At 55.5% G+C, this 23,648-nt stretch overlaps 1 protein-coding gene across 10 annotated transcripts; it reads right to left on the bottom strand.

The window, feature by feature from the left end:
• Positions 1–225: 225 nt before the first annotated feature.
• TYK2 (tyrosine kinase 2) lies at positions 226–22,510 on the bottom strand. 10 transcript variants are annotated; one of them, XM_038567322.1, is made up of 26 exons: positions 22,363–22,510; positions 21,717–21,905; positions 21,381–21,561; positions 20,941–21,156; positions 15,857–15,980; positions 15,375–15,522; positions 14,897–15,060; positions 13,052–13,412; positions 11,959–12,159; positions 11,718–11,875; positions 9,696–9,804; positions 9,416–9,605; positions 9,227–9,330; positions 8,933–9,115; positions 8,761–8,848; positions 7,731–7,858; positions 6,710–6,845; positions 6,471–6,625; positions 5,585–5,735; positions 4,821–4,918; positions 4,349–4,541; positions 3,917–4,035; positions 3,448–3,620; positions 3,115–3,232; positions 1,729–1,839; positions 226–1,643 (listed from the first exon to the last, which is right to left on the bottom strand). In XM_038567322.1, exons 4-26 carry the CDS (start codon positions 21,134–21,136, stop codon positions 1,509–1,511), a joined length of 3,543 nt encoding a protein of 1,180 aa, XP_038423250.1. In that variant the 5' UTR covers positions 21,137–21,156; positions 21,381–21,561; positions 21,717–21,905; positions 22,363–22,510; the 3' UTR covers positions 226–1,508. The 10 variants fall into 10 exon arrangements, with proteins under 10 accessions (XP_038423250.1, XP_038423255.1, XP_038423252.1 ...); XM_038567327.1 differs by having other exon boundaries at positions 22,392–22,507; XM_038567324.1 differs by having other exon boundaries at positions 22,255–22,447.
• Between the last annotated feature and the right edge of the window lie 1,138 nt (positions 22,511–23,648).

Raw genomic sequence — 23,648 nt, 5'->3', positions numbered from 1 at the left:
CAGTGAGTTCAGTCTGACTCTTGGTTTCGGCCCAGGTCCTGATCTCAGGGTCTCGAAATCAAGCCCCATGTCGGGCTCCATGTGGGATCCACTTGGGATTCTCTCTCCCTCTGCCTCTGCCCTTCCTTCCTCCCTCCCTCAAATAAATAAATCTTAAGAATAAAAGCAAAAATTAAATCATTTCCTTTAAAAAAAAAAAAAAAAAACGCTTTGGCAAATACCGGATTAACAATAGTATAAAATGTTTACTAAGTACATTGTTTGCATGTCTTCCTGCTAAGCTTCGCACAAAGGCCCTCTTGAGCTATTTACATTAGTCCTCTGAGGTAGCAAGCATGACCACTTCATAGTTGAGAACTAAGGTGTGGGAAAGCCATTGGCTTGAAGTCACACAGGGAGGAAAGGGTGAACCTGGCAAGATTCAGTCACTACGTGGTGTCCCCCTGCCCAAGTCCTCCATCCTTCGTTGAGGAAGTAGTCACTGAGAGTCTTCTGGTACTGGCCCGCTAGCTGGTGATTCAGGGGTGAGCAAAGGTTGAAGAGTTCAGCCTGGCTTCTTCTGCAGTATCTTGCTCTAGGTGCTATCCCCAGGAAAGCAAACGCTTGCTGAACAGGATCACAGCCCCCAGCGGAGAAAATATGAGTTTATTACCAGCTAATGGAAATGGTGGGCCCTACGGGTAGGAGCTGGAGGGGGAGGCAGAAAGATGGGATTAAAGGGCCTGATTAGGTCCTTGCTTATCTTGGGCCTCTCAGGCTCATATTGTGGAAGGCACTACAGTTTGAAGGTTTGCATCCCTTCAAAGTTCTTTTTTTTTTTTTTTTTTTTTTAGATTTTATTTATTTATTTGAGGGAGAGAGGGGGAGAGAATGAGGAGGGGGAGGGGCAGAGGGAGACAGAGAGGGAGAAGCAGACTCCCTGCTGAGCAAGGAGCCTGATGCAGAGCCAATCCCAGGATCCTGGGATCATGACCTGAGCTGAATGCAGACACTTAACCGACTGAGCCCCACAGGTGCCCTTCTGCTCAAAAATTCCTCCACTGAAATCCTAATACCTGATGTGATGGTATTAGGAGGTGGGCCTTTGGCAGGTGCTAGATCATGAGGGTGGAGCCTTCATAAGTGTCTGTATAAAAGGACTCCAGAAAGATCCCCAGCCCCCTCCCACCCTGGGAGGACACGGCCAGAAGGTGTGGGCTATGAACCAAGAAGACAGCCTTCACCAACACGTGACTACGCTGGCGCCTTGCTCTTGGTCTTCCCAGCCTCCAGAACCGTGAGAAATAAATTTCTGTCTATAAGCCACCCCATCTGTCGTATTGTTATGGCAACCCAAGGGGACGAAGACAGGAGGAAAGTCAGTTCACAGATGTGGGGTCTCCAGACTGAAGGCACGGGGAGTGGTGAGGCCCAGCATCTCCCTCTTGGTTCCTTGGGGGATGAGGAGGCCCTCGGGGCAGGGGAGGGGGGCATCCTGCTCCAGTCCCCCTGGGAGCTGCAGGTAGGCTTCAGCAGACATTGAACACTGAGGCGGCCTGGCCTTGGTATTTCTCCTGGACCGTCTTGAGAATGGGTATGAGGTTCTGGAAGGTGGGGCGGAATGAAGCTTCTGCCTCCCAGCAGTTCTTCATGAGGAGATAGATCTGGGCAGGAAGACACTGGAACTGTGGTGGCTGCTCTCTCTGCAGTCCGACAGCGGGGAGATGAAAAGGGGGAGGGAGGTCTCACCTCATAAGGACATTTCTCTGGCCGGGGCAGCCTCTCCCCTCGTTCCAGCAGCTCTGTGAGCCTCAGCACCGTCATCTGCCCCTGGGTGAGGCCTATGAGCTCGATGAATTTCTACATAAAAACAAGACAAGCTCTTTTCAGGAGGCAGGTCTACCTGGGTAGAGGTCAGGAACCTGCAGGAACAAGGGGTTTTGGTCCTGTCTCTACCACTTCTTGGTGCATAACTTTAGATTTATGGGACTCCTGGTTGGCTCAGTGGTTGAGCATCTGCCTTCTGCTCAGGCTATAATCCTGGGGTCCTGGGATCGAGTCCTGCATTGGGTTCCCCATGGGGAGCCTGCTTCTCACTCTGCCTGTGTCTCTGCCTCTCTCTGTGTGTGTCTCTCATGAATAATCTTTTGAAGAAAAAAAAAAAGAACTTTAGATTTATGACTTTATCTCTGTGGGCCTCGGTTTACTCACCTGTAAAATGGGGTAGCAACACCTACCACGGAGTTACTGTGAAGCTGGGTAACTAATATTCATAGAGTAAGTCTGAAACTGGGGTTTGCTATTAAAGCCTCTCAACAAACCGTTTTTATCGGTCCAGAAACCTTTCCCACCAACTCCCCCACCCCTCCACACCTTATGCTCTGATTTGCTCTGGAAAATAAACCTCCAGGGATCCCTGGGTGGCGCAGCGGTTTGGCGCCTGCCTTTGGCCCAGGGCCCGATCCTGGACACCCAGGATCGAATCCCACGTCGGGCTCCCGGTGCATGGAGCCTGCTTCTCCCTCTGCCTGTGTCTCTGCCTCATTCTCTCTCTCTCTCTATGACTATCATAAATAAAAATTAAAAAAAATTAAAAAAAAAAAAAAAAGAAAAGAAAAGAAACCTCCAGCCTAGCCTTGGCTCCTCCCCCAGCCCTGGCTTGGCCAACGAGCGTGGCTCATGGCTACCCAGTGATTGGCTCCGTGACGGACACAGGCGGCAAGCTGGCCAATCAGAATGCCCTCAATCATGCGTGGGTGGGGTGGGGGAGAAAAGAGACCCCCTCAGCTGGGAGCCGGTGCGCCTGAACCGCTAGGGAACCGCGGTTCCCACAAGGGGCGGGGCTGAGAGATGCTGCCACAGAGCACAGCTGAGCGGGGATGGAGAAGAATGGGTCTCCTGGTGACATCTGAGGATCGAAGTCAAGCTGTGCCTCCCAGTCTGCAGCAGTTGAACAAGCTGTTTCTATTTGAGTGGCTTCTACACAATCAAAGCCCCCTACCCTGCAAGTGGGCAGTTTACATACCGGGGCCAGGAGGCCCAGGCGGATCAAGCACTCGCTACAGTGGGAGGGCTGGGAATCCACTGCATGGCTAACTCCTCCGAATGGGGTGGGGCTGAGGGCCTGCGTCTCACCGAGGGGGGGCTCTGGCTGGAGTCACAGTAGGTCAGTAGCTCGTACAGGGTGACCCCGAAGGACCAGACGTCGGATGCATAGTAGAATTTACACTCTTTCAGGCACTCTGGAGCATACCTGGGGGGATGGGGCACTCAGGCTTCACGCCAGACCAGACTGGAGTCCTTACCTGGGGCTTAGGGGCTCTCTGGTCCCAGTTAGGGCCCCACCCTGGGGGGGGCAGTCTCACTGGGACCAGGCCCTGACATCTGAGACCCCAGTATCTATCTCCTTCACCCTGTCTGCTCCACATGACCCGGACACCCCACTCCAGCTGGGTCCTGTCTGGTCACCAGAACACGGGGCTGTCCCCATCTTCGCGCACGCGGTAGTACTCGTGGCCTTCGGGCACAGCCTTGGCTAGGCCAAAGTCCCCGATTTTGACCAGTCTGTCGTTGTCCAGCAGCACGTTGCGGGCAGCCAGGTCTCGATGCACGTAGTGCTGTGCGTGAAGGTAGGCCATGCCCTAGGGGAGGGGGCGAGTCAGGATCAGTGGGGCAGGGTGGAGGCTGGGGAGTGCTCCTAACCAGGATTGGAAGGTGGGGGGTTGGGGGGGCAGGCAGGTTAGGACTGTGGGGACCAGGCAGGCGCAGGTACTGGCAGGATGGCAGGTGGCCCAGCAAAAGGGAGGGTGGGGATTGGGAGGGACTGGGCTGTTGGGCATGGAAACAGGCTGGGTGGAAACAGGCTGGGTTGGGGAGCCGGCCCAAGAGTGGGGAGCGGTGAGCAGACTGTGTGGGACCACCAGGCCCGCTGGCCCACCTCACAGATCTGCTGAGCGAAGAGAAGCAGCTGGGCCAGTCCGACGCTGTGCCGGGGCAGGTAGTCTCGTAGGCTTCCCAGGGGCACGTACTCCATGACGAGCTGCACCGACTTCTCTCCTGATGCAGGAGAGGGGTGGCCCAAGCGGGCAGTGGAGGCAGGGGCTAGAGGCTTCTCCCGATTCCCCAGGGTGGGGCTCTGACCCGCCCCCTCCCACAGTAAGTCCAGTTCTCAAGCGGAGCAGCCCATCCTCAAAGCTGACCCCACGTGCCCAGGTGAGGGAGTTGACTGTCCGTCCCAGTTATCCTGGCCCCAGCAGAGGCCAAGGAGCGGGAGGGGAGGGAGGAGGCAGCCCTGGCACCCCCATACTCGTGTGCCCCCCAGCCTGCAGCTCTAGCCAGAAGTTCCAATGGGGCCCTGGGCTCCGCGCACCTTGGTCCTCACAGCAGCCCTTGTATTTGACGATGTGCTTGTGATGGAGCGTCCGCAGGATGTCTATCTCCCTCCTCCAGCAGGTGCGGAGCTGGGGGCCGCAGCCGGCCTTGATGGCCTTCACCGCCACCATCTCACCAGTGCCGTCGTTGGTTGGGTCGTAGCAATACAGACTGACCTTGCCGAAATGGCCCTGGCCCCGGGACATGCAGGAGGGTTGGCCCTACCAGGGCTCCCCAGGCCCCACCTCCAGTGGGGTCTGTTTGGAAAGTCCTAGGCCCCACCTACTCTGTGTTAGTGGGTCCCCCTGGGGGCTGGGACTCCCGTTCAAATACTTAGGGCCTCCCTTGAGGTGGAGGGTCTTCTAGGCCAGGCCCCACTCATGTTTCTAGAATTAAACTCAGACCCCAAGTCTTTAGCAGGCGGGCCTTCTGACAGCCCAGGGCCTGCCCCAGACCCTTAGGGCCCTCACCTCGCCCAGATCCCGGATCTTTTTCAAATAGCGCTTGTGGAAGACGGTGGGGTCTGATGCAGGTGAGTCGGGGTTCACAGCCAAGACGTCAGCAAGATCTAGGAGGGCCACAGTGGGTGTCACTGGACCCCTGCCTCTTTCCCAGCAGGCCCACGCTTGGGGACCTGGAGAGGGGGCCACTGCTCCCCCAGCATCTGATCTCAAATATAAGGAAACTGTTTTTTGTTTTTGTTTTGCAACAGCTGGAAAATTCTACTTGTCCAAAATGCAGAATGGGCTGCATCAAAACCGACATCTGGGGTGTTTAGGTTGGGTAAGGGTGTTTCATCCCAAGAGAAAACAAAAGCCAAAAAAAAAAAAGAAAAAAATCACAAGGGCCTAATTTGTCCAAGGAAGTTGTGGCTCTTGCCAAATAAAACATTAAGAAGAGCACAGGCGGGCAGCCCTGGTGGCTCGGCGGTTTGGCGCCGCCTTCAGCCCGGGGCGTGATCCTGAAGGCCTGGGATCGGTCCTGCATCGGGCTCCCTGTGTGGAGCCTGCTTCTCCCTCTGCCTGTGTCTGTGTCTGCCTCTCTCTCTCTCTGTGTCTCTCATGAATAAATAAATAAAATCTTTAAAAAAAAAAGGAGCATAGGCATCTGCACGCCCTTAAGGGAATCAGAAACTGACACACATGACATGAGTCACTGTGCAAAACCGAAGGGGCACCATGCTGGCACTAGCAGGGGTCCCAGTGATGGTGGTGGGGGTGTGGGGGGAGCTCACTCTGGGGCTGCAGCTGAGTGAGGTCACGCAGGATGGTGCGGAAGGAGGGCCGCTGAGCTGGTTCGTAGGTCAGGCACTGGCTGATGAGTGTGGCCAGCTCCGGGCAGGAGGGCTGAGGAAGCAGGTGCTGCTTCTGGTAGAAGCACTCTTTCTGCCAGGGAGGGAACCCACAGGAGTCAGGGCTCTCCCCCTCCCCCAGTCCCCTTCTCCAAAACACAGTCAAGCTCCCTGAGCAGGCTAGGTCCCCATTCTAGTCGTTCCCATTTTACAGATGACACAACAGGCTTGGCGTAGGGAAGCGGCCTTGGCCACCCCCGCAGAGCCAGGGCTCCATCCCAGGTCCAGCTGACTCTTGCTGTGCTCCTGGCAGCTCACACTAGCCCTCCCCTCCCCTGCCCTGGCTCCTCCTCTCTCTGCCTCCAGGAACCTCCAGCAGCAACCTGAATGGACCGGAGCCTCAGGACCTTTGTACGTGCTGTGACCTCCGCCTAGGGTGCACTTCCTAGCTTGGGTCACTGCAGCATTTCTGTACTTTAAAACCTCCTCTGGGAAGCCTTGCCTAAGCCCTCAACTGGTTCAGGGGAGGCCTCTGGTCCTCCCACGCCCCCACAGGCTGTGGTTCTCCCATTGTGGCCCTGGTCGCTCTGCTGAAAACCAAAGCATATCACCTATTTGCTATGTGTCACAGACACCTTATGAGGTGGGGACTGTTACCAGAACTGACAGATAACCGGATGGAGCCCCAGAGAGCTGAGGCCACATATATACATGAGGTCACACAGCCAGAGGGGAGGGGAGGCAGCTCCGGATCCTGAATGTGCCCCCTAGACTCCTTGGAGGTGTCAATCCCCTTTGTCGGAAGGGCCCAGGGATGCCCTAGACATACCTCGGAGGGGCCACGGCCCTGCAGGGGGGCCTCCCCGTCGAAGCAGATCTCCAGGAGGGTAGCACCGAAGCCCCATTTATCGGCAGCAGTGGTTAGGCTGTTGGCCCCGCCAGTCAGGCACTCGGGGGCTATCCAGGGGATCCGCTCGATCCGCTCTGGGGACCGGGGTCAGAAGTCCTTGAGGGTGAAAAGAGTGGGGGGAAGCCTGGCCCTGCCCCCAGCCCTGCCTGGGACCTCACCCTCTCTGGAAAGGGCACCCAAGCCCACACCGGGGTCACTCAGCTTGATGAAGGGGCTGGTGCCCTCCTCCAGCCCCAGCCGCGCCAGCAGGATGTTCCGACCACACACATTACCGTGAACCAGGCTCTTGTCTTCCTGTGGTGGGGTGGAGAGTGGGGGGCGTGACCACCGGAGGGGCTGTACATGCTGCCCCCCACTCCCATCCCACATGGCCTCCAAAGGGACAGCTCATGTGAAAAAATATAATCATGGCCAAATAAAACAAAACCAATCATGGGGATCCAAATACATTGTCATTGTGACCGGGCAGCACTGGGTACCCAGTAGGTCCTTCCTGACCTCCCAGAGCTGGTGGCCAAAGCTCTCAGTCAGGTCTGACTGCTGTCCTCAAACCATGCCTGGCAAGCTCCTTCCTCGGGGCCTTTGCACTGGCTATTCCCTCTGCCTGGGATGTACTTCCCTAGATGCCTCCGGCTCCTTCCCCTCCTCTAGGTCACCTTAGCGGGGCCTTCCCTCACCCATCTATTTAAAACTTCACCTCTTCCCCAGGCTGTAGCAACTCCTTATCTCCACCCCTGCTTTTCTCCCATACTTGTCACTATTTTCTAAAATTCTATGTAGTGTAGTTCTTATTTGCTTGCCCCTCCCAACTAAAATGCCCGCTCCCCAACAACAGAGACTTTGGTTTTGTTCTCTAGTGTGTCCTCAGGCCTAGGACAGAGCCTGGCACACAGAGGTGCTCTGGAAACTGGGGTGAAGGGACCAGGAGGAGCTGGAACGAATGGCAAGCCAGAGTGACAGAGGAGCTGAGGTCAGGCCCCCTGCGACCTCAGACACTACATGGAGGGGTGAGGTGTCCTCTTGAGGGCGATGGGAGCCACAGCGGTATATAAGCAGAAGAGGTTCGTGGAAAGATCCCCGGTGCCAGCGTCTAGATTAATGTGTTGAGGCCTCCACACCCCATGCTGAGGCCAGCCTGGCGCTCCCCACCCACCCAGGCCCCACCTGCAGGCCACGCACCAGGTAGCTGAGGGCGCTGGCCAGCTGTTGGGCCACTGCCACCTTCCAGGCCACGGGCACATGGCCCTTCTCTCGCCGCAGCCACACGTCCAGGGGCCCGTGCTCCACGTACTCTGTCACCATGATGTCTGCAAAGGCCCAGCCACTGCAGAGGCTGCCCACCTGCCTCTGCCCTCCAGGACACCAGGGACAGGACATGGGGCTGGAGACTGTGGGTGGGGAAGGTGCTGGGGCAGAGATGTGGGGGGCAGCTTGCAAGTGACCCTGGGGTGAAAGGAAATGCAGGACAGAGTGTAGGCAAGGTGGGTGCAGAGTGAGGCAGAGGTGTATGCTGGCATTTGAGTCCAGGCTAGGGCTGGAGAAAGCTGACATGTACATGACAAAGGGGAAGATGGGACGGGGGAACTAGGGGTGGGTGGAGACAGTGGAGGTGCGGAGCTTGAGGCTGGGACATAAGTGGTGAGAGGATCCCACAGGCTTTGGGTGCTCCTGCGGTGTAGACCAGTGCTGGAGGGAAAGCAAGAGGTGGACACGGGATTGAGGACCTGAGGACTACTGGTGGGGGTCACCTGGGACAAGAAGTTTTGAGGTACATGCAGAGTAAGCATAGAGCAGTAAAGTGAAGCAGGGGCTGAGATCTGGGAGGACTGGGGTGCCCAACAGCCCTAGCATGCCAGTGGGGGTCAGAGGGTAGACAGAGGATGGGTAGTAGAGGTGTTAGGTGGTCGATGGAGAGAAGGAGACAGCCAAGAGTCAGGGTGTAGGTCAAGGGTTAGGGTGGAGGTTAAGAGTCAAGGTGTATTCAGGTAGGGACGCAAGGTGGGTGTTGGAATACAATCAGCGGTTGGGGTATAGGTTGAAGGTCAAGGAGTCAGAGATCGAGGTGTGTAGTCAGGGATCATGGTATAGGTCAAGGTGGAGCATGCAGTCCGGGATGAGGACACAGGCTGAGGGTTGGGGTACCACCCGGGTGTGGGTATAAGTGGGGGGTGGTCTGCAAACGGGGGTGGGCGTGGTGGGGCTCACTCACTCTCAGAGCCATACACGCAGATGCCGTGTACGAAGGCCAGGTGCACATGGGAGACCTGGCTCATGAGGCTGGCTGTCTCGTAGAAGGCCTGTGGGGATGGGGCAGGTCAGGTGGCCACGGCCCCCGGCCCCCCCCCCGTCCTTCCACCTGGCCCCTGGCTGTGCTCACTCACCAGGGCGATGTCGTGGTGACTAGGGTCTAGCACCTTGAGTACCACTCGGAGCTCCAGCCCAGAGTCCTCACTGGGTGTGGGGGGGTCCTCACCGTCCGCCGCGCCCTCCTTGGGGGCTCTTGCCCCCACTCGTAACACGCCCTCATACACATTGGTCCTCGTGCCTTGGCCCAGGTGGGACAGCTGGAGGACCAGAGCACGGAGCGTCTCTGGACGAGCCCTCAGAGCTGCCCCCGCCCCCGTTGCGCCCCTTCCCTGCCCCCCCCCGCCCCCCCCCGGGCCCAGAGAACACACCTGGGTGACATCAGCCTGGCAGATCCGGTGGAAGCTGAGCTGGCTGACGTTGGGTGGACTTGTGACAGCCCGGGGCCCCCGCATAATGATGAGGTTGGAGATCTCTGGGGATTGAAGTAACATCCCTGGGGCTGGCAGAGGGGTGGGGCGGGGGAGGTGCCGCCCCCAGCCTCGGCCCCCGTGGCCTACCTCCGGGCCGAGGCAGGCAGCAGCGGCGCAGGGAGAAGCAGTCATCCCCGGCGCGCAGGGAGCAGCCCTGCAGGGCGGCTCGCAGCTCCCGCACGCTGGGGAAGGACCGGTCCCAGCCCTCCAGCCTGAAGACCCCGGCCTGCAGCTCAATGGGGAATTTACGCAGGTGCAAGCGCTGTGTGCCCGGGCTCTGGAGGGTGGCAGGGCAGGGGGGCGGTGAGCAGGGGTCCAGGCAGGGAGCACGGCCAGCCCCAGCCCAGGACCCCCGCCCCAGGCCCACCTGGTCCCGCTGGGCCACCGTCAGGATGAGGCGGTTGAGGTGGCTGGTGCTCCAGTGGATGAGGTAGAGGCCATCCTCAGACCGCAGCTTGGCCAGCACAAAGGGCTCCCTGTAGGGGACAAGGGGGCGCTGTCGGGGAAGCTGGGGGTCCCACTGGACCCACGCCTGGCAACCAGGAAGGACACACAAAACCTGCCCGTAGGGGAGCACTCCTAGCTGCAACATGTGTCAGACCCAGGCATTTACGTGGTGACACTGGGTGTGAACACACACACACACACACACACACACACCAATGTAACACCGTCGTGCACAGAAAAATGCAGAGGAGGGAAGAGGCACATGCTCGCATGTGACAACGGTCAGGCAGCGCCACCAACAAGGTAACGTGCACACAGGGACAGGAAACGGCCATCAGATACGGGACGGGAGCACACCTGGCCAGCTGCTCTGACACACAGCTACTGGACAACAATCACAGACACGGCCGCTCACCCAGTGTAACACGGCGGCAGAGGGGGAGCGATGTCCCAGGCCCTGAGGTGACAACCATCATGGGCACAGACAGGCACTGCACGTGATACAGCCACCCGGGCCCAGACACCTACACGTGTGGGGGGTCACGTGCAGCCATCGGCCAAACGTCTGGGTCTCCCCAGAGTTCCTGTGCCGAAACCTAATGGCCAACGTGCTGGAACGAGGAAGCGACTGAGTCAAGAGGGTGGAAGCCCCGTGAGTAGGATCAGTGCCCTTATATAAAGGACTGCGGAGAGCTCGCTCGCTCCTCCCGTGTGAGGACCAGCCGGGGGCCGGCCGTCTGCAGACCCGGAGGTGGGGCTCTCAACCAAACCCTGGACCTGTCTGCCCCTTGAACTTAGACTTCCAGCCTCCAGAATGAGGAGAATTCACTGTCCGCTGTTTCTACATCACCAGCCAATGGTGATGGGCGTCCGGACACATCAGGACTCGGGTGGATGGGGCCTGCAGACCCCTGCCCGGGTGGCCCCCACCTAGCTGTGATGTGGCACCACCACAGCTCCCGAGAGGAGGAATGGCCACTGTACCCTCCTCTAGCGTGGAGACGGGCCAGACCTCGATGCCCGGTCCCGGTGTCACAGGTAGGACAGGGGACAGCCAGGCACAGGTATAATGGCCACACAAGCTAAGTCACATGTCCTGACCCTGCAGCATGCAGGATGGCCACACACACATCTGGGGACCCCTGAAGCCGTGACACTGCACATTCTTAGCTCCACGTGTCTGCACGGAATTGCACAGACCTATAGTGACCAGGACAGACACACACCTGCAGGAGTGCAAACAGGTGTACGTGCGAATGGCCACCAGCCTTTGTGCGACATATGGCACCACAAAAATCACCCATCCCATAGCAGCAAACACAGACAAGGACAGTTGTAAACGCAATCACAATACACAGTCACACGCCATGGGGCTGGTAAACATGCAGACATGCACGGTGACCATCCCAAACCCAGGTACCGTCAGGACATGGCCCACACCACCGCAGACACCCTCTCTCCCCCTACAGCCCCTGGGGTGCATGTCTGCATGCATGTACATGCAAGTACATGCATTCCCACACATGCACACACACAGGTGAACACACGCACACACACAAGTGCGTGCACTCCCACACGGGCACACACTGACATAAATGCACACATACGGAGTGTGAGTGAATACTCACATCCGTGTGTGTATAAACACATGTACACCCCAGCCACACATGCTTGTACACACATGTGCTCACATAGGCACACACACCTATACTCATACATGCAGGCACGCACTCATGAGCACACACGCAGGCATGAATGCTTGCACACATGTGTATACTCTCACACACGGGTGAACACACACACCGTGAATGCACACAAAGATATGAATACACACAAACACATGCACACACCTCTCTCCAGCCTCACCGTCCCTAGAGCTCACAGTCTAGCTGGCAGCCACCCCCTCGCCCCATGTCACCTGTGTGCCTTTCCTAGCACTCACATCAAGGGTCCATGGATACCGTCCTGGATGCTCATCACTAGCCGTGGAGGGGCCACCTCATGGCACAGGTAGTGGCTTGAGTCGGCTGTCAGGCGGAAGTAGCCGTCCACCAGCGACACCCAGGACAGGGCCATAGCCCGGGAAGGCAGGGTCAGCTCCTGCAGGCCGGGGGGACATCAGGCAGGCATCGCGGGCTACAGGTGCCCCCAGCCCCTGCTAGGCCCCCAGCCCCAGGCCCCACCAGGCTCTTGTTGTCCTGACAGTGGATGCTGATGTGGCGTTCCTTGAGCACCACGTGGGTGATATCCTGGAAGTCACAGAAGTAGACCCATGGCTCTTCCTGAGGCCTGTCCACTGGCTGGTCGCCCACCTCTCCGGCCTTGGTTTTCTTCCTAAATGGGTCAGCATGGCGATTCCTGCTGCTGCTGTCGCCTCTGGGACTCTGGAAACCCAGCACACAGGGCAGATGGATGAAGCGGGGTTATGCCTATTTATTTTTATTTTCTTTTAAAGATTTTATTGGGATGCCTGGGTGGCTCAGCGGTTGAGCATCTGCCTTCGGCTCAGGGCGTGATCCCAGGATCAGAGATCGAGTCCCACGTCAGGTTCCCCGCAGGGAGCCTGCTTCTCCCTCTGCCTGTGTCTCTGCCTCTCTCTCTCTCTCTCTCTCTCTCTCTCTCTCATAGATAAAATCTTTTTATTTTATTATTTTTTTATTTTTAAAGATTTTATCTATTTATGCATGAGAGACACAGAGAAAGAGAGGCAGAGACACAGGCAGAGGGAGAAGCAGGCTCCCTGCGGGGAACCCGACATGGGACTCGATCCCACGACCTCAGGATCACGCCCTGGGCTGAAGGCAGACGCTCAACCGCTGAGCCACCCAGGCATCCCAAGGTTCTGCCTGTTTAGTCTCCTACACATTCTCTCTGCGGGGAGAGGCAGGAGCCGGAGAGGCCAGGGATACCCCTCAGGCACCCTCCTTTGAGCACCAGTATCATAGATGGAATGGGGACCCTCCCCCAAGGGATACACATGCCAGAAGCCAGAACCTCAGGGAGAAAGAGAGGAAGAGCCGGACCCTCACACCTCGATACAGACCCTCACACCTCGATACCAGACAGGGGATCCTCACAGGTACAGACCCCAGAAATGAGGTCCCCAGGGGGTAGACAGAGCCGGAGGGCACTCCCCAGAAAACCATCCCAGGGGATAGACAGACACACCCCAGAGCCATGCGGGGGAAGGGTGCACGGCAGCCACCCTCGGAGGCCAAGGCGGAGGTAGAGCAGGAGCCCCAGCCCAACCTGGACGCCCAGGTGCACCCTGCTCACCTCTGCCTGTACCGGCCGCCACTGGATGCCACCAGTGCCTGTCACCAGCACCTCATGAGTGGGGGGTCCGGTGGCCAGCTCAGGCTCTGGAGGGGCCTGCCCGCTGTCCCGGATGTAGCAGGACTCCCCCACGGCCTGGGCCAGGAGCTCCAGGTGGCACACAGGCACGCGCTCCGTGCCGAAGCGGGGCGCCAGCTGCTCGAGCGTGGCCAGGTATTTGACCATGATGACCTGCTGCGAGATGTGGCCCGGCTGGAAGGCCCGCACGAACCTGCGGAAGATGCTCCGCAGACGCAGCCGGGTCAACGCATTGTGCCGCCGGATCTGCAGCCGGAAGGAGCGTGGAATGCAGTCCTTGAAGCTGGGGGGCAACCAGGAAGGGCTGGTCAGGAGCCCGGGTTGCAGGCCCAGCTGGGTGACACTGGGCAAGTGGCTTAACCTCTCCGAACCCCAGCTGCCTCGTCTAGCAAACAGGCAGGCTGTCACGCAGGTGGAAAGAGAACACGATAAAGGTCTGGCATAGGGAGGCTGGGTGGGGTCAGAAATCCGGAGGAGACAGGGTGGCTAAAATTCCAGCTGTGGGACAACTTCCTGAGGCTCTAAAGGGCCCTGTCTTCTCACCTGCAAGGTGGGATCAGAGAGGGCGCACCTCCAGGGCTGAGATAATCAGGGCTGCCGACTGGCAGGACTACGTGACCGTCGGGGGCTGTTATTGCTGGAGAAGTCACTGTTGCTTTTATCACCAGTGTTAGGATTATCTACAAAAGGCCCCTCTGCCCCTCACAAAGCCCTGGCCCTCACCCCTTTTCTCTCTGCCTGTCTGGCATCTGACCGCCAGGATATCTCGCTCAGAGAACAGATTTCTCCCGGTCCCAAGCCCTCTCTCCTACCCCTTGACCAGAGGGATCCTAAAACTCAAGGTATTACCTGCCTCTTAACCCCACTTCCAATTTTCCTTGGGCTCCCTACAGCCCCCTGACTAGAGCCTGGTCGACTCTGGCTCTCCGGCCCTGGTATTCCAAATTCAGGTCCCCCCAAAAACGTAGTCTCCATCTGGATAAAGCTGACTCAACCTTCAGGTCTTAGCAGAAATGTCACCTCCCCAGGAAGCATTCTCTGACATCCAGGCTAGAGAGGGTACCAGCACCCTGGACTTGACTGTCCCAGCCCGAGTCTTTCAGAGTATAACACATCAGGGATGCTTTAAGGAGAACTGCTGGTCCTCAAAGATCCGTTTCTCCCACTGCCTCCTGCAGGCAGTGTACCCTGATTGCCATGCCCTCACAGCAATGGCGGTGCACACAGCTGGCTCCCAGCTCCCCATACTCCTGTGTCCTTCCCTCCCTAGAATCCTGTGGAATTTTCCAAGCTCACTCTGCTCTAGCCACACATCCTTCCACACATCAGGCCTCAGGACCTTTGCACTGGCTGTCCCCTATATCTGGAATGCTCTTCTCCCAGACACTCAGAAGCCTCCCACCTTCATTTCCTTCACACCTTTGAATTTGAATGCTATCTCAGTGAGGAAATCCCAGACTGCCCCGTTTTAAACTGTACACCCCTCACTCTCTGACATGCTCCTTCTTCCTTTCCTGTTTAATGCTCCCCCTTCGCATTTATCACCGTCAGAAACACTGAACCTTTCACTTTTGTATTCTGTTTAATGCCTGTCTCCTTCACCAGATGTGAGCTCCAGACGGGCTGTGATTTTTGTCTGGCTTGTTCACCGTTGTGGCCTCAACGCCAGCATACAGCAGGTACTGGCTAAGTGCTGAAGGAAGATATGGCAGTAGGGGAGGCCTCCCGTGGCTCCCAGGTACCTGTCCCCGCCCCATCCCCAGACACCTGATCTTCTTGGCCACCTTCTCCAGGGGGATGCCATGGGAGAGAGCAAGGTGGCAGAGGTGCAGAAAGGCCATGCCCAGACTCTCGTTCTTAAAATGGTGGATCTCCTCCTCGCTCGACAGATCCCACAGTGACGCCACGTCATTCACAAACTCATGCTTGCCCTGGGGAGGGGGGAATCAGGCAGAAAGGGCGGCATGAGAACCCGTTCACTCCCCAGCTCTGTCCTCTTGGGGGAGGGGAGGGAACCCCCATTTTCACGTGTGCCTCCTATGTCCAACCCTCGGCCTGTGGCAGACATCACTAATTGATCATAGCACTCTCTCCCCCACAATCCTGTGTCTCAGAATCCTCTGGTTCAGGCAGCCAAAGGATCAGAGATGGCATGAGTTGAAATCTGTTTACCTTAGTGAACTGGGGAGAGGTGTGGGGCTCCTCAACTAAGTCCCTCACAAATTGTCCCCCGCCCTACACACACCTGCTCAAAGAGGTATTCAAAGGAGGCTGGGTCCAGTAGCTGCACCCCCTGCTCTGCTTGTTCTGAGGAGGACTTGGTCCCTGTGGGCCCACAGCGGTACACAGCCGGCTCCTGAGAATTTGTGCCATGCCAGTTCCGGAAATAAAACCTGCAAGAGGGGAGGCAGAGGTCACAGCTGGGGCTTCGCATGGACTCAGACCAGCTCCAGGAAGGTGGGGTGCAGGGGAGCAAGGGGACAGAATAAAAGTGGACAAGGCGGGGATCCCTGGGTGGCTCAGTGGTTTGGCGCCTGCCTTTGGCCCAGGTTGTGATCCTGGAGACCCGGGATTGAGTCCTGCGTCGGGCTCCTTGCATGGAGCCTGCTTCTCCCTCTGCCTGTGTCGATCTCTCTCTCTCTCTCTCTCTCTGTCTCTCATGAATAAATGAATAAAATCTTAAAAAAAAAAAAAAGCGGACAAGGCTTCCAAGGGGCCATGACCCACCTCATGCGGAAGTACAGGGTCAGGTTCATGTCTCCGGAGACCTCCAAGATGTGGTTTGGAGGCAGCCAGACCTGGGCCTCGGCATCGAAGAGAGCAAAGAGATTGAAGCAGGATGGAGTAATGCCTGGAACAGGGGAGAAAGGTCAGGAGGCTGCATCTGCTGCCATCTGCCTTGTCGACCCCCAGACCTGCTGTTTCCCCTCCCAGGTCCTCCCTCCCTTTGCAGCTGGGAGGGGGCCATAGACTGGTTTCTGGCCAATGGGATGTTGGCAAAAGGGGTATGCAGATTTCTGGGCCTGGAAATAAACTCTCCTGCAATCTCCTCTGCCTCCCGGATGTTGGAGACGCCATGTGCCAAAGCCACAAGACAGAGGTGAATCATCTGACCTGCATTAGATTTTAGGTAAGCCTTCATTGTCTCGACCCAAGAAAATTTGGGAGGCTGCTTGTTACTGCAGCAAGAACCTACCTTAGACCAACCAACCCAAGTCTACAGACTGCTGGCAGGTGCCTAGTCTCTCTCTGAACTCCAATCCTGGAGGAATATCCAACCCTCCTGGCTGTCTCCCCCTGGACATCACAGCCCCCTTAGACGTGCCTTGTTCCAAAGAGACCTCATCCCATGTTCCCAAACCTGCCACTTGCCTGCTTGGTTCTTTAAGCTATGACTTGGTTCTTGTCCTCAACTTCACCCAAAACCCCATCAATTCAGTCACTAGGCCTGCTCTTCCTGCTCCTCCATCTCTGGGATCCTTCAGATCCAAAGCCCAATCCTAATCCAGCCTCCAGACTTGCTGTCATTCCCTATACCGGCCACCCAAGGCATCCTTTTTATGCAAATCACTTGAAAATTTTATCTAAGATAGTTCATTCAGAATAATTTATCATTGGGGCACCTGAGTAGCTCAGTGGTTGAGCATCTGCCTTTGGCTCAGGTTGTGATCCCGGGGTTCTGGGATCAAGTCCCACAGGGAGCCTGCTTCTCCCTCTGCCTAGATCTCTGCCTCTTTCTGTGTCATTCATGAATAAATAAATAAATAAAATCTTAAAAAAAAAAAGAATAATTTATCATCACCAAAGTACAAACTTGACCTTGCCGACATCCTCCTCCTCTTCCTTCCCACAAAGAGGTAACCATACTCCTGAATGAGACTTTATTCCCATATCCTCTAGTTTCAATGTTATGAACTCTAAATGCAGTATTACACAATAAGTGTCCTTCTACAGTTTCTTTTTTCATGTTACAACAGGTTTTAAAACTTCACACACAAGGGATACCTGGCTGGCTCAGTTGGTAGAGCATGTGACTCTTGATCTTAGGGTTGTGAGTTCAAGCCCCACGTTTAAAGTAGAGATTACTGGGATCCCTGGGTGGCGCAGCGGTTTAGCGCCTGTCTTTGGCCCAGGGCACGATCCTGGAGACCCGGGATCAAATCCCACATCGGGCTCCCGGTACATGGAGCCTGCTTCTCCTGCCTGTGTCTCTGCCTCTCTCTCTCTCTCTCTCTCTCTCTCTCTCTCTCTCTCTGTGTATGTGTGACTATCATAAATAAATAAAAATTTTAAAAAATTTACTAGAGATTATTATTTTTTAAAGATTTTATTTATTCATGAGAGAAAGAGAGAGAGAGGCAGAGACACAGGCAGGGGGAGAAGCAGACTCCATGTAGGGAGCCTGATGCAGGACTTGATCCCAGGACCCCAGGATCACGCCCTGGGCCAAAGGCAGGCACCAAGCTTCTGAGCCACCCAGGGATCCCCAAAAGTAGAGATTACTGTAAAAAAAAAAAGTTAAAATTGGGACGCCTGGGTGGCTCAGCACCTGCCTGCCTCAGCTCAGCTCCCTGCATGGAGCCTACCATGAATAAATAAATAAATATATAAATTTATATATGTGTGTCTCTCATGAATAAATATATAAAATCTTTTTTTTTTTAAGATTTTATTTACTTATTCATGAGAGAGAGAGAGAGGCAGAGACACAGGCAGAGGGAGAAGCAGGCTCCATGCAGGGAGCCTGATGAGGGACTCGATCCCGGGACTCCAGGATCATGCCCTGGGCCAAGGCAGGCACTGAACCACTGAGCCACCCAGGGATCCCCTAAATATATAAAATCTTAAAAAAAAAAAGTTAAAATTAAAAAACACAAAGCTTCATACAATATGGGTAACTTCAGTGAAATTCCTTTTTTCCTGACTATATAGCTTTCCAGCATTCACCCTTACTGTAATTTGTGCATTCTCCTGTAGAGTACTTTGAGATGGTCTCCCGTTTTTCACTAAGATAAATGAAGCAGGGGCAACTGGGCGACTCAGTAGGTTGAGCGTCTGCTTTTGGTTCAGGTCATGATCTCCAGGTCCTGGGATTGAGCCCCACATCATCATCATCATCATCATCATCATCATCGAGCTTCCTGCTCAGCAGGGAGTCTGCTTCTCTCTCTCTCTCTCCCCCTCTACCCATTCCTTACTTGTTTTCCTCTCTCTCTCTCTCAAATAAATTAAAATCTTTTATTGATTTTTTAAAATATTTTATTTATTTATTCATAGAGACAGAGAGAGAGGCAGAGACACAGGCAGAGGGAGAAGCAGGCTCCATGCAGGGAGCCCGACGTGGGACTCGATCCAGGGTCTCCAGGATCATGCCCTGGGCTGCAGGCGGCGCTAAACCGCTGCGCCATCGGGGCTGCCCCAAATTAAAATCTTTTAAAGACAAACAAACAAAAACTAAGATACATGAAGCAGCTCTGAACATTCTTGATGGTGTCTCCTAGAACACATGAGCTGAGTGTCCAGTGCATATCTAGGTCTGGAACTGTGAACTGTGGGGCCTCAGGGAATGTATGTTTCAACTCTATTGGATGATGCCAATCACTTTCCAAAGTTGCTGTGTCCAAGTGTACTGCCTCCCAGAGAAGGAGAATGCCTCCTTGAGAGACAACTTCCTAAAGGACCAATCTACCTGTTTCACTCTGGCTTAAACATTCCATGGTTCCCTATGGCCCCATGAGAAAGCCCAACCCCCTCAGCACACAATAACTATGACCTGGGGGCGCCTGGGTGGCTCAGTCCTTTAAACATGTGACTCTTGATTTAGGCTCAGGTCACAATCTCAGGGTCCTGAGATGCAGCCCCATGTCAGACTTTGCCCTCAGCGGGGCATCTGCTTGGGATCCTCTCTCTCCCCCTGCCCCTCCCCCTTCACTAAAATAAATACATCTTTAAAAGAACAAAACAAAAAAAAAAAGTGTAACTATGCCTTGGGCCTCTGGCAATTATGCTCCACTTTCAATTGCTACTTCCCTTTTCAAATTCTTGAAACCGACACTCCAGTTAGTTTTCAAGTCTTTTGCTTCCTCAAACAGATTAGGCTGTCTGGGACCTTTGCACACACTGCTCCTTCTGCTGGACACCTGTCTGAGCTCCTGAAGAATCAGCTACCAATGGGAAAGTACAAGGTGTGGTAGCAATCCACCATGAGGCCTCCATCCAGTTGTGGGGAAGGCGGCCTGAGAGGATTTCCTGGGGGAAGGGGCATATAAGCAATATCCAGTCGGACACACCTTCTCCTCCTCTGGAAGAAGAAACTATACTTTTGGAACCTCTACTACAGCCTCTCTCAGCCATTCCATAGTTCTTACTGGTCTCAGGAGAAAGCATAAACTCCTCTTTGGCATTGAAGGCACCGTAAGATCTGGCCCTGGCTGACCTTCCCTGCAACTCCTACCTGGAGGTCACTGCCACCCGGGTCTCCTGCTCCCACCCTCACCCACCACAGTCTCTTCCCCGCACAGCAACCAGACAGCATCAGTGATGCCTGAGTCCAGTCACATCCATCCTTTGCTCATAGTCCTCTGTGGCTCCCACCTGACTGGGGAGTAAAATCCCAAGTCCTCCCTGAGGTCCTGCTCAACCTGCCCCATCGCCTCCCTGCTCTCACTTACTCCTGTCTCCCCTTCACTCACTCTGCTCCAGCCACCTGGGCCTCCTTGCTATGCCTGGGCAACTTCCCCCCCTTAGGGCTTTGCACCTGCTGTTCCCTCTGCTAGGTACCATCTCACCCCAGATATCCCTGTGGCTCTCCCCCTTATCTCCTGAATTCTTTTTTAAGCAATCTCTACATCCAACATGGGGCTTGAACTCATGACCCTGAGATCGAGTCACATGCCCTACCAACTGGGCCAGCCAGGTGCCCCTCTCCTGAATGCTTAATTTTTCTCCATTATCTATCTCTGCTCTCCCACATAGTTTTCTTCTTCTTTTTTAAGATTTTATTTATTCAGGGATCCCTGGGTGGCGCAGCGGTTTGGCGCCTGCCTTTGGCCCGGGGCACGATCCTGGAGACCCGGGATCGAATCCCACGTCGGGCTCCCGGTGCATGGAGCCTGCTTCTCCCTCTGCCTGTGTCTCTGCCTCTCTCTCTCTCTCTGTGACTATCATAAATAAATAAAAAAAATTAAAAAAAAAAAAAGATTTTATTTATTCATGAGAGACACAGAGATAGAGAGGCAGAGACACAGGCAGAGGGTCCATGCAGGAAGCCCGATGTGTGACTCGATCCCAGGAATCTGATCATGACCTGAGCCAAAGGCAGATGCTCAACCACTGAGCCACCCAGCCGTCCCTCTCTCCTGAATTTTTAATTTTTCTCCATCATCTACCTCTGCTCTCCCACAGAGTTTTCTTCTTCTTCTTCTTTAAGATTTTATTTATTTATTTAAGAAAGAGCAAGTGAGTGAGCACAAGTTGGGGGGCAGAGGGAGAAGCAGACTTCCCACTGAGCAGGGAGCCTGATGTGGGGCTTGATCCCAAGACCCCGGGATCATGACCTGAGCCGAAGGCAGACACCCAACTGACTGAGCCACCCAGGTGCCCCTGCCACAGTTTTCTTATTTATTGTGTTTCTTGCTGATTTTCCTACTGGAATATAAGCTCTACAAAGGCAGCAATTTGGGACTGGCGCACTGTAGTTGTTCACTCGATGTCTGCTGAATGAACAGGCGGACAGACGGACAGATAGATGGGCAGGCCCAGCTGCTGTCAGCACCTCCACCCCTGCCATGGGGCTGATGCCCCAGACTCACCGACTTTGTGTGCAATGTGGATGCAGACATCCTCTGCGGTCAGTGTGGCCTCGCTGAAGGTGACCCATGGGTCCCCGCCACCAGGGCCAGCCCAGTGCAGAAGGACCTTCAGGCCTCCCCTGGTGGCCAGGGGCTGAGCTTCATCGCCATCAGGCCTGCTGTCCCTGGTGGTGGCACCCGAATGGCACAGAGGCATGCTTTTGACAGCTGGCTTGGCTGGGAAAAGATAGGCCATCAGCCCCCAGGTGTTAGGCCTGAGGGGAAGATTCTAGAAACTCCTCACTGTGTGACCTTAGGCACCCAATTCCCTTCCCTGAGCCTGTTTCTACATGTTTGATGGAGTTAGGATACAATCCACACCTGTTAGATCTGTCATGAATGACACTGAACCCCTTTACTCGACAAAGCTGCACCAATAGTAAAACCTGCTTTGAACCCACCTTCCCCAAACCACCAGGCAGGCACGTGTGGTCAGACAGACCAGGGGACGAATCTTGGCTCTCCCCGTGTCAACTCAGGCAAGTCACTTAGCCGCACTGGGCCTCAGTTTCCCCGTTGGAAAATGAAGATGCTGAGAGCATTGCCACGCAAAGAAGGCTGTGACATCCCCACAGCACAGCCCTTAATGCAGGCATGAAAAAAATAACAAATATGACAAAAACAAAAATAAAATCATCACTATCGATTCCATTGTCCTGATGGTCTTTCTCTTGCAGGGCAAGATTCCTGCCTCCCACATCTTCCCCAACGAGTGACCCCAGGCCCTGCTGACTCACCCGCGCCTAGGAGGGGTTGTGTTTCCACTCTCCCCTCAATCCAGCTGTGGGACTTTTCCAGAGCCAGGCCCAGGGCTCAGGCCTCCATGATCTCCAGTTTTAAGATAAACAGTGATGGGAAGAAGAGAATGTCGTCATGCACAAGGTCAGATTCCTCAGGAATCAGCTCCCCTCTGAGTGTTTCCTCGTCTGGAAAGTAGGCGTATAGCAAGCAGTCTCTCCCTCAAAGGGGCGTTGGGAGGATTCAGTAAGACGAGGCAGGGAGAGCGCTCAGCTCGGGTCTGGCGTGCAGTAGCTACTTTGTTAGGTTTTCGCTATTTTTATATGTTAGCATTTGAGAAAATACTGTGGGGATGGGATTGGGGGGGGTGCCCATTTCCTCCTTCCTTCTCCGCTGGGTGCAGAGCCAGCTTTGCAGTTGCAGTAGGAGCGACGTCTGCACCCAGGAGGCCAGCACCAACCCCACCCGAAACACCCCCCCAAAACCTCGAAACCTCGCTCGCAGGGGGCAGGAGCGGCAGCCGCGAGGCGCACCCACCAGGCATCGACCAGTCACGAGGCAGCGGGTGTTCCTATCCACCCCTGCCAAGCGCACCTCCCGCCGGCCGCTTCCCTCCAGGGGACTTCCCGGGGGTTCCAGGCTCACCCTTTTCCCCCCGGGCCTCTGGCTCGAACCTGGGACCCCGCCCCGCAGTCGCGGGCAGCCACCGCCAAATCGCCGCCGTGACGCCGCCTCCCATTGGCCGCCTGAAGAAGCCCTGTCGCCCGAAACCATTGGGCCTTTCGTTACAATAGCGGCGCTCCCATTGGTTCTCAGCTTCATTTTTTCCTGTGCTCAACCGCGATTGGCTGGGTCGGAGCCCGGATGCGCCGCAGCGTCAGCGATTGGCTGCTGGCGGCAGCGGGCGGGGATGCGGGGTTCGTCCGTGAGGTTCAAGAGTGCGGCCTAGGAACGGCGCGGCGGCCTCGATTCTTTACGCTGGCGCCGGGCCCAAGTGAGCCTTTCGGCCCTGGTGCGGGCTTCTTGTCCTCACTCCGGCGATCAAGGCTGCAACCAGGCGCCCTTCAGTCTTCCAACCCCCAAGCCATGTGACTCCATTCCGTCCTGCCCCCCTTCCCTGGTTTTGCCTGGCCAGCTCCATGTGGCCGGATGAAGACTCCCCCTCCCACCTCGCTGGATGAAGACACCCCCTCCCACCTCGCTGGATGAAGACACTCCCTCCCACCTCGCTGGATGAAGACACCCCCTCCCACCCAGCCAGATGAAGACACCCCCTCCCACCTCGCTGGATGAAGACACCCCCTCCCACCTCGCTGGATGAAGACACCCCCTCCCACCCAGCCAGATGAAGACACCCCCTCGGACACTGGGGAGGCATTTGCGGCCCAACTGCTCAGATCCTTTTCCTGATCACCTCCAGCCCAGTCCTCTGAGGCCAGCAAAGTAGCAGCTTGGACATCTCACCTGACCTGAGTTCTAATCAACATACAGCAAGTCGCTGTCATTTACTGAGAAGGCTACGCACTGAATGTTTTCATGCATTATCTCATTTGATCCTGGCAGCAGTCCTCTGGAGGCTTATATTGTCCCCAGTTTTCAGAGCAAGAAACTGAGGCAGAGAGGTGACAAAGACTCTCTCCTTGACTAAAGTAGTCTGAGCCTACTTGACTAGCACTCAACCTTGGCCTGAGCCTATTTTTAGCCTGCTCATCCATCTGAGTAAAGAATCCTTTGTCATCCTTATATCACCGCACCTTTGATATCTGATCACATTCCTCCCAGTTGGTGTCCACAGAAAACCAGAGTTGTTCCGTGTGGAAAACCCACGTATTGGATATCAGAAGTGTTGTAGGTAGGGAAAGTTTTCCTTTACCATGCTTTAAAGAAAGCTTTTGTGGGCTTCTCCTGTGGGCCCAGTTTTGAAGAACAAC

This window comes from Canis lupus, chromosome 20, assembly GCF_011100685.1.
Source record: "Canis lupus familiaris isolate Mischka breed German Shepherd chromosome 20, alternate assembly UU_Cfam_GSD_1.0, whole genome shotgun sequence".
Classification (NCBI taxonomy): Eukaryota; Metazoa; Chordata; class Mammalia; order Carnivora; family Canidae; genus Canis; species Canis lupus.
The sequence above is the reverse complement of the archived record's forward strand: the minus strand, read 5'-3'. Positions and strand labels throughout refer to the sequence as shown.